Source organism: Anabas testudineus, chromosome 2, assembly GCF_900324465.2.
Source record: "Anabas testudineus chromosome 2, fAnaTes1.2, whole genome shotgun sequence".
In the NCBI taxonomy this organism is placed as follows: Eukaryota; Metazoa; Chordata; class Actinopteri; order Anabantiformes; family Anabantidae; genus Anabas; species Anabas testudineus.
In genome coordinates, this window is record NC_046611.1 from 19,999,200 (window position 1) to 20,009,894 (window position 10,695).

Consider the following 10,695-nt stretch of genomic DNA (forward strand, 5'->3'; position numbering starts at 1 on the left):
TTTGAACCTTTTCAAGTCGTCCAAAACAGTTTTAAACTGTGATTTAATTCAACACGATAAGAGAATAATTGGATTTCCATCTCTGAGTTTTACCGGAGGACGGCTGAATTAGAATGTATTCATAATAAACCAGTACCTGGGTGGATTTTCATCTAGGTGGGCGGATTGGAACATTGTGAGTTGTGGGGTCTGACTGCTCTCTCGGAAGATGCACTTTTGTTATTTTGATGATCCTTAATTTGATCAAATTTAGCTGTCTCTGCTGCTTACTACATAGTGGAAGAGCACTGGTAAAAGCCTTTTATTTGAACAAGGTGAACAAGGGAACGGTTGTAAAGGGCTTTGATTTATTTGAGAGCAACTCCTTATTTGATCAAAGTGGAAATGGCAAAAAAAAAAAAAAAGGTGTGTTGACATCTAGAATTCATATCAAAGCTGACATTAAGCAGGCACGCTCAGGAGGGCTGGTTTGTGATCTCTGAGACACTGTTCTCCAGTGGAAAAAAAATGGGGGTGCTGTCATTTACCGGGACACTTATTTCTCCCTGACAGTCGCACTGCTCTGTATTCAACGTTGTGTATTATGTTGTCCAACTGATGTGTTCTGCTATCTCCCAAGCTCCGTCTCTGCTGATAAAGACTGTGAGCGGTGCTAACCTGGCAGTGTCTTTTGAGAAAAGGTTAGTGTATTCATGCTACAAATACAGCCAACATATGTCTATGTGCATTATAGTGACTTACTCAAGGAGCCTGTCATCTTATGAATGGTTTCTCTGCTTTAAGTGTCAAGATTTAGCACCAGTGAAATGCTAGTTGCCAGCTGAGGTCTATGGGTTTTGATTGAGACTGACAAGCGAGTACGTTTGCCTACAGATGCAGCATTGAATGTCAATGTGCATCACAGAAACCACATTCATCTGTGGCTACGAGCACAGGCTGCAGGGGAAGTGTGGCGATGTTTGACTTGACAGTGACCTCTAGTGGTGTACTTCATGAAGCAAAGACATCCAGCAATCGTCTGTGACACTTGTAATAATTAAACACGCAATAACACATTGTTGGCATTTCTTTAATAAACATTTGCCAAAGGAGGAGGGAGGAGGACGAAATCATTTCAGTACAAAAAAAAAAAAAAAAAAGACACCGTTTCCTTTTTGAACTGGGGTTACACACGCGTGTTTGTTTTGCTCATGATTTTTTGAACACGTACTGGCAAAAAGGCATGTAACATTGAAAGTGAAAACACCCTTTCAGATCAGATTTGCTGCAGCTGTCCAAGTGCTACCAGTCTCTCTGGAACTAAGTCCTTTTGCTTAAGGAGCTCCCTGTGCTGATGCCCTAAGCCATCAACTCAATCAGCAGAGCCACTGTGTCAACAAAATCAAGGAGATTAAAATAGGGACACTACATTACTGGTCGTATTCCTACTTGTGCGGACAAAGCACATCTTCCATTTCCTTTCATAGCTAAAATAGTTTCCACCTACTTCAGTCAGTAGTGCAAAACATTAATACTAGTCTGCCCTGGAGCAATTACAGAAAGGCTAAGGTAGAGATTTAAAATGTACCCAGCCTGACAATGTACACTCAAAAAAGGTAAAAGTTTAATTTAAAAGACAGCAGAATAGATTACAAAAAAATTATGAAAATGGTATGAGCAAGAAAAGCTCCTCCGGTGTTATTCAGCTGTCCTTCTGCAACGTACTCCGCATTCCAGACTGGGGAGGAGTACAATGCCTTACACAGAATTAAGTTTTAACAAACTAGGTGTGCATCTCCACATCCCTGTGGTCTGATCTGAGAGGCTTCACGCTCAAAACTGAGTCCCTGAGCCTTTTGTCCATTGTTACAATGGTTTCCAGTCTTTAGAAGGGCAGTCCTCGTCCTCTGATTGCTGCTGAGTTCACGTGTGGGACAAATCCGAGGGGTAGTGGTGGAGCCCCAACTTGAGACGGGGAGCCCCAGGGTTGTCCTGGTGCTGGGACGGGTGGGGGTGGAGGTACTCCATCCTTTCTAGCCATGGCATGGTTGTACAGGTGTATAGCACTGGGGTTTGGCTGTCCCTCCACAGGTAACGGGCTATGATTGTACTCAAAACGGTGGTCCTTGTCCCCGGTGAACACCATGCTGTTGGGTCCAGAGGCCCCTGCGCCTTGGGGGAAGGGATCTTGATGGGCTGCTAGAACCCTCGAGCCGGACGAGGAACCGGCAGCCTGGCCAGGCCCACTAAACACTTCTCTCAGAGTGTGAGGTGGGAGGCCTCCACCTAACATATGACCCATGTAGCTGTCCCCAAACCCTGCAGGAGTGAAGGGTGGAGGAGGTGGATGGCTGTACTCGCCCCCATACCCAGGCCCTTCTGCAGTAGGTAGAGGTGGGTAGTCTGGTTCTGGGGGTCTCCCTCCATCAACTCCACCTGCAGAAGCAATAGGTGGAGCAAGGCCGGTCTTGGGCTCAGGCGGAGGCTGCCGGTAATCAAGGTCAGCATGTGGAGGTGGCTCTGGAGGCTCAGGTGGTCTCTGGTCTGGAGGCAGGATGGACACTCCACCTACTTCAGACACTGGAAAGCAGAAATGATAAAGAATTATATTTGACCAAATGAATGTAATGCACTAAATGTATATATTTAATTTATTTTGGACCACTTTTCCTGAAAGAGGAATTGCAACCCATGTTCAGCAGTCTCAATGAAAATGTTTAAGAGGAAAAGGTTTACCTGGAGAGAATGGGCTGGGCTCTGGAGGGTGCTTGATCTCTGGAGGTAGAGGGGGTTCCCCTGGAACTGCTCTTGTGGGATTTGTGCTCTCTGCTCCTTCTCCACCATCACTTGGTTCCTGTCTCTGAGCCTGTTGAGCCTGGAGGAGCTGCGCTAGCAGCATTGTCACAGCTGTTTGTGTTGCAGCTGCAGCTTCGCCTTCTGGGACAGCTGATGGTGCAGACATGGGGGGCGAAGGAGGCTTGGGCATTGGAGGTGTACGTGGTACTCCTGCTGGAGCAGTTGGCTGGGGAATCTTGGCAGGTGCTGGTAGAGGAGGTTGTTCACCTGGGTCAGTGGGTGCCAATGCTTTAGAGAGCTGCTGTAAGGTCTCCTGGTTAACCTTTGTACTCATTGACTGGACAAACTGGGCCGTGTTGACTGCACTCTTGGGCTGGCCGAGGAAATTCAGCAGGACTGCAAGCTGCTCCTGGGTTAACTGGGAGGTCGGACCCTTTGGGTCTGTAAGAAGACATCAAATGAACCTGAGCCTGAGCACAAATGTCATTCTCAATCTGTGTAACACATCTTGAATCAAATACTGTAAATGACTAATTTTATTGAAAGCCCCAGTTTAGAAAAATGTTCTACATCACAGTGAATCCTTTTTATTTTACAATTTTACGCTAATTAAAATGATAAACAACAGCACTCTCATGTACAGGAAATAAAAACAAGCTCAACAAGTTTAACTGAGGAATTAAATACACTGCTTGGACAAGAATACAGTCACAGGTGTGAAGCATAATTCACAGTTACTGCAAGTACTGCAGAAATAAGCTGATTAAATGAGCTTGTTTCACTGTGTTGTCTATAAACAAGACCTCTACAGACATGTGAGGAAATTGTGAATACAGATTACATAAGTAAATGTGTTACATTCTAGATCTACGGTGTGCTCTGCCTCTGAGACAAGTCAATCTTTTACAACTTCTACAATTCAATGTGATAAAGTGTGAGTCTTTCTCATCCATATTTCCACAGGAAGGATACAGGGTGTTTTCCGTTTATGTTGAATTCCATCAACAGGTGTTCATCAAGCAATGCCACGTTAAGACAGGTTAGTGCAACTCAAAGTTATTTACCACTGACTAATAAAGACAAGACAATACAGACACAAACAATAGTCAGACTCACCAAGGAGCGTAGAAGCAGCCACATTCTGCGCTTTGGTACCTCCAGGAGCAGAGAAGCCTTGAGGAGTGTTGCTGCGGCTGTCATCAAGGCCCAGCTCTTTACGGGGGGCCTTAGGAGCTGCCAGTTCCTCTGGCATCTGCTTCTGTCGTCGACGTTTCTTACTCCACAGTTCATGACAGTCCTGCCACAGGGGAAGACTGAATGGATAGAAATAGCATGATAAGAAAATGTTAAGGATATTTGTTGACCCTGGTTCAACACAGTATAATCAACATGTTGACACAACATGAACATTAACATACTCTGGTGGAGGCATCTTGTCTGGGTCCACATCCTTGAGGAACTCGCTGCCCAGTGCTTGTTCAGCCGTGCAGCGTTTGCTGGGGTCCAGGTTTAACATGTGATCAAACAGATCCAGGGCAGACGGCGGGATGCTAAACAACAACAAGGTCACAGTAAAATGTACTGTCCAAAGACATGAATATATTTCATCAGATATCATGGACACTGACTTACAATGCAAACTCCTCTCGTAACCGTCTCCTGTATTGTTTTTTTGGTTTCATTGTGTTGAAGAAGGGAAGTTTTATTACATCTGGCCAGACAGCAGGACAGGGGCTGCCACATATTCGGCTGAAATACAGAAATTAGTTTGTTTATGCAGAATAGTGCTAAAGTGAACATAAGTTATAGTGACTTTGAACATATCCTAGACTGAAAACACCCGTAGAGTTAGCCTGTTGCTTTACTTGTTCTTTTAACGCTTGCATGGTGTTCGGATTTGTGGGATTGGTTGAAAACTGTTGAAAAATTAAGCACCGGCATCTGTCTGCTCCCACATTCCCGCACATTTTATCCCTTGTCTTCTAAAAACCAATCATTATCTTTAACACTGTCTAAATAACAAAAATATATACGCCAAACAGGGTTAAGGCCAGTTCTTTCGTTCCATTTACTTTTAATTTATCCACGCTTAGAATGGTTCTGAAAACACGACTGACATTGCGACACACATGCCTATGGCCTTGTGGCACAAGGCGCTTGGGGGCAGTACAAAGGAAGGTCATCCATGTTTCGAAAAGCCCCAAACCCAAAAAGGGAAAGCCAAAACAAATATAGAAGTCTATATTAAACCACAAATTTTGAAGAATCATTTGAGGCTTGAAACAAGTGTCTAGTTTACTTGTGCTCACATGTGCTGTTAGCGCACTGACATTTTTTTGTTGCCACCCACAAGCATCCATAGAGTCAAACATGAATCTCATGAACTGGAAGGTGGTGAAATCGTGTATTCCAAAAACAAGAACTGGCCTTTAGAATGTGTCATACTTGCCTAGATTTGTTTTCTCTTCTTCCTCACTACCACCGGTATTTTGAGGAAGTAAATCAGAAGTCAAGTAAAAAGTATTTTGTTCATTCCATTTAAAAAATAAAAACTGCACTAACTTTCAGGTTTTCCTGCACCCCCTACTACCTTCACCTGTCCTCTAACAAGGAAAGGTCATGACAAAACATGTGGGGTCTATTAATCAAAACACATCTCTTTGTAAATATTTAGCCAAAAAAGCTCAAATAAATGACCATAATTCAATGTTGTAAAAAGAAAAAAGGGAGGTTGATACTTTTTAATAGGCACCGTAGCTGAAACCCATTCTCTTTCAATGCCGCTGGCTGAGGTGGAAGCAGCACTAAGTAAGAATCAGTCAAGGGTTCAAAAGTCCATCTAAAGTTAAGACATTTTACTCTAATCTCAGCTTACCTAATTAGTTCTAGCTGGGCAAGCTCCTGATTAGCTTGAAAGATGGGTTTCTTTGTGAATAGTTCTCCAAGAATGCATCTACAATAGACAAAACAGGACACCATTCGTGATTATAAGAACAGAGCAGTGACACTGACCTTGTAAATAATGTTACATGTGTAAACTTTAACCTAGATGAGTCCTGTTCTTACCCGCAGCTCCACACATCAATTGCCGGCGTGTACCTCTCTTCTCCCAGAAGTAACTCTGGGGGACGGTACCAAAGTGTGATCACTTTATTGGTGTATGGTCGACTAGAAATATGAATAAAAAAGACAAGAGGGTTCTTAGCTGTATCAAAGTGAGGTGCAGAACTAAGTGTGAAGGTCACATGCCCACAAGGAAACTTGTAAACAGTTTCAACGCTCACCTCTCTTCAGAGTTGTACAGCCGAGCAAGACCAAAGTCTGCAAGTTTTATTTGACCTCTGATTAGGTGAAAAGAACAGTGATTACATTTTAGTCGAAACACAAAGTTTAACATGCGATACAACATAAAAGTGTTTCAAGTTTTTCCCAGTGACCCACTTGTTATTAAGCAAGATGTTGGAGCACTTGATGTCTCTGTGCAGAAAGTTTTTCTTGTGGCAGTAATCAAGGCCCTCCAGTAACTGGCGCATGAAAGACTTGATGTGGCTCTCATTAAAATGAACCAGGCCAGACTCAAGCAAACCCATAAGGTCATGGTCCATGTATTCAAATACAAGATAAAAAGCACCTGAGATGGAAGGCAAACATAATCAGTTATCACATAAGACAAATCAATGATGAGACAAATTAAAAAACAAACAACGAAACTAAAACAAACAAAAAAAAAACAAACATACTGTACCTTTATCATTCTTGAAATCTAGCGCATCCTCCTTGTCTGTGACAATCTCCTTCATATTTATGATGCTCTTGTGGTTGAGTTGTCGCAAAATCTTTATTTCTCTGATGGCCGTGATTGGGAAGCCCTCCTTCTCATTGTCCAGTCGAACCTTCTTTAAAGCCACCATTTCAGCTAAAACACAGGACAGAACAGTGTGTAATGGCCAGATTGTGAACTTTTCTCATGGTGTGTGCTTATAATTTACATAAAACTTTAAAAACATATCATCAGCCTTCACTTCACTTTGAAAGAACACTGACAATACATCTGTGTTTACAATGCTCTTAAGCAATTGTGAACGAACATGTCATTAAAACACTCACCGGTATCTTTGTCTTTCGCTTTGTACACCTGACCATAGGTGCCTTCTCCTGTGATTCCAATGATCTCAAACTTGTCCACACAGCGCTTGCCCCAGTCTATCTCAGTTTCCTTAATCTCACCATACCTTGGACCGCAAATTCTAGATTACAAGACAATATTTCAAAAACAGTCAAATTAATACACACAAAAAAGCAGAAGGGCAAAAGGAAATAAGAGAGAAGAGCAAGAAATACACCATAACATACTTAGGTCTTCTGCGAATTGTTTGGGACTTTTTATCCTCAGGTGGGCTGTGTGGGGAGGATGTACCACCGGGAAGTTCAGGGGGGAGAGGAAGGTCAGACAGAAGTTGACGAGCCTTTCTCTCTGACTTTTTCTTTCCTGTGAGTGAGCTGTCCTTCAAGCTGATAAGAAAATACATAAGGGAGAACGGATGTAAGTGCCTACAATTAAGTACAAATAATAGCAAATGCATAACAACTTTAAGCCAGCACACCTTTCTCCTTTATCCATGCTCTCAAGAACTGTCTGGGGCAATGGCAGGGATGAAATGAGTGGACCAGTGGATCTTTCCTTGTCCTTGCCCTGTCCAGTTGCTGGTACTTTACTCTTGTCCCGATGTACAGGATCATCTTTCGCCTTTACATCTCTGTCATTCGAATGCTCGTTTGTCCTCTTGGATGACCTCTCAGAGGGGGACTGAGGCTGGCTCGATGTGGGAGTTCTGGGGCCTTTCTCTGGTTGTGGTGGAGAGGGAGGGCGGCCCTTCCTGGATGTGTGATTGGACTTAGGACTGGGTTGATGTATGGATGAGGAACCCTTAGTTGGGGTAGATGTGTTGCTGGAGTTCTTGGCCTTAGCAGCAGCTTCTGCAGCTTTAGCCTTTTTCTGCTTACTGAGCTCTGCAGCTAGACTGGTTTTGAAGGTGAGCGTGCTTGGTGAGAGGCTAGAGGGACGACTGCGGGAACGAGAGTGGCGATGACGGCTGCGAGAACGTGAATGCCTTGAGGACGAGTATGGACTTCTGCTACGTGACCTAGCAGAACGTCTAGAAAAGACAAGGACATCTTTTAAGGCTTTGTTTATATATAATATACAAAACATTACATTACTTTCTAAAATAAAATTGAATTTACATACATGTTTGAAGAGAGCCGTATTCAAACAAAATATGTTGAAATTATTATTACCCGTTTACTAATTGCACAATAATTTTTATTTTTCACTTAAAAATGGCAAGGGAATTTGTAGGCATGGCAGTAAATACTGAAAAGATAAATAGAATATCAATAATGATTTTATCCTTACTGTTTTCACAAATGTTAATGAACAATCACTACAGAGTTAGTGAGAAAATATTTGAAAAGAAAAACAACTGGCAGAACTAGCATTTGTGTAAACAAGTGTTTAATTAAGAGGCAACATTCCTGCATAATACTAAGCTATTACACATAAAATCCCATGTAGCAGTAGTTCAATATAACAAATCAAATAAACACACCTCATGCTTTTTACAAACTCACCTGACATCTGGACTGGGGCTGTGGGACTTCTTGTATGGACTCCGTGATCTTCTGCGGTTTCCATATGGACTTGAACCAAACTCTCCTTGTTCATACGGACTGTGTCGGCCATAACTCGGTGACCTGCGCCAGTTCACTGGGCTCGCAGGGGATCGCTTTCTTTTATTGCTGGAATATGAACTGGGTGACTTTGACACACCATATGCCCCATATACGTCTACATCACGGCTGTAATATGTGGAACTGGGAGATAGTCTTTTGCTCCCATATGTTGGACTCCTTCTGGATATCAGTTGGTTGTAACCACCAGGGGACTGGTAGTTATAAGAGTATGATGTCCCATAGGGACTTTCTGCTTTAAAACCAGGACTTCTCCTGTATGCCCTGAGGTCTTCACGGTCATCTCTGTAAGATTGTGGAGCATCTCTGTATGCAGAAGGGGGCTCTTTATCAGATCTTGTTTTACTTCTGTGCCTTTTTGAATCCCTTTTATCTGCAGATTGTGAGGACTGAGATGAAGATGTCCTTTTACCATTTCTGTCATTGCTCCTCGCAGTGTCTCTGTGATTTTTAGAGACACTCAGGCTACCTCCACTCCTTGCTTTTGCCGAGTCTCTCTCACGACTCTGGCGGTCTTTTTTCCTGCCAAGCTCCTTCTCTTGCTTGCTCCTCTCAGAGGGTCCTCTTGTTTGTTCGTCTTTACTGAAGCATACTGCATCTCGGTCTCTTGGATGACCTCTGCCTGGTGATGCTGGTCCATTATAATCTAAATCTATATCGCTGAGTCGGTCCACTGAGAGCCGGTCAGCGTGGGGGTCAAGTTTAGGAGAGGGACTCCCAGAAAATCGCTCTGACTGGGAGCTCACGTCATCATACTCTACCAATGTCCGAAGTTCAACTTCTTTTTCAAAAGTGCTTTTTCGGTCATTGCCATGGTCTTCTGTAGTACCACTATGCCACAAGTCTCTTTCCTTGGCCTGTCTGCGTTTCTTTCTCCTAGAAGCCGACGACCGCCTCTTCTCACGGTGTCTGTCACGTTGAGCAGCACCGCTCCCTGGTTTACTACGCCTGTCCTGTCTGTTAGCATTTTTCTGGGCTGAGGGGCTCCGTCCCCGACCCTCACGAACAAGCTCTGAATTAGGCATTTATCTAGAAAATAAACGCTATTGCCACGTTGAAAAATATCTTTAAACTGAGTACTGCCAAAGCGGTGTTCCGGAACAAAACATTGAGCTAGCTGTGTAAGAGGCTACTTAGCTTACGTTACAACAAATTCACAATTAGACAGCTAGCTAGCTAAATCATAACGGTAGCATTACAAAGCCAGCTCGGTAGCGGTTCCAGATAAAGTGAGTTAACCCAAATCGTAACTCATGACACTTTGTGCGAGCAGATTCCGTCACATTAAGTCCACAATACAGTGCGTAGTTATAGAGCTAGTCGATACTCAGCCATTGTACTCCAGGACGAACATCTCCCAGATTTGCTAGCTAATGCTAGTCGGTTTAGCCAGCTAGCTTCCACTAGCTAACTGTGTCCGGCTAAACAGCCACATTCCATTTCATGGTCAAAGCGCAGGCCCAAAGCCCCTACAAATGTATAATCCAGTTCCAGTGAGGTGTTGCAGTTCGTGCCAGCCATCCATTCACCAGGTAGTGTTAAAGCGAACGTAAAAAACTCCGTCTCTTTCTCACAAACTTCTTCTCGCCCTCCATCACACTCCAAAGTGCAACAAGGAAGTGAATAGCACGCGAGTTGCCCGGATAGCCGCCGCTAGCTAGTTAGCCGCTAGCAACTTAGCCAGCTAGCTTTCTTTTCTCCTTGCGTGGAGTTCAAGGCAACTCAGTCAAAATGCAGTTAAACAATGCCATTCAAAAGCACGTCTGCTTGTCCTGCCGGGTTGATGCTCCCGCTGACAATCACACTGTCCAAAGGTTTCACACGTATTTTTGGGTAAAATGACTGAAGAATTTCTTAAGTTTATTAGAAAATATTTTAACTTAGTTCGAAATGCAGCTAACGGCTCAGCTCGCTGGGCCCCCACACCTTTAAACTACAGGCCTGGTGCGTCGGTGTCAACCAATGGCACCCGTCTGCGTAATCACGTCAGTGGTTACGTCACAACCAAAGAAACCCTACCTCCAAAACATAACACACCAATTAAAAATACAATTGGAAATATGAACTAAATAATTATTCCAAAATATTTACTCTCACGATTTTAGATATTTTGCAAACTCCAAATGAAAAGGCAGACGTGGCCAACTGATGTACTGTACTTGCCCAAAA

The 10,695-nt window shown here is 43.4% G+C and overlaps 1 protein-coding gene across 1 annotated transcript; it reads right to left on the minus strand.

Moving 5' to 3' along the window:
* Positions 1–1,072: 1,072 nt before the first annotated feature.
* cdk13 (cyclin-dependent kinase 13) lies at positions 1,073–10,441 on the minus strand. The gene is made up of 14 exons (XM_026362551.1): positions 8,407–10,441; positions 7,380–7,931; positions 7,129–7,287; positions 6,883–7,022; positions 6,521–6,691; positions 6,217–6,406; positions 6,060–6,116; positions 5,842–5,943; positions 5,651–5,728; positions 4,408–4,524; positions 4,194–4,325; positions 3,892–4,088; positions 2,716–3,216; positions 1,073–2,559 (listed from the first exon to the last, which is right to left on the minus strand). The coding sequence occupies exons 1-14, from the start codon at positions 9,549–9,551 to the stop codon at positions 1,865–1,867; spliced, it is 4,236 nt and encodes a 1,411-aa protein (XP_026218336.1). The 5' UTR covers positions 9,552–10,441; the 3' UTR covers positions 1,073–1,864.
* Between the last annotated feature and the right edge of the window lie 254 nt (positions 10,442–10,695).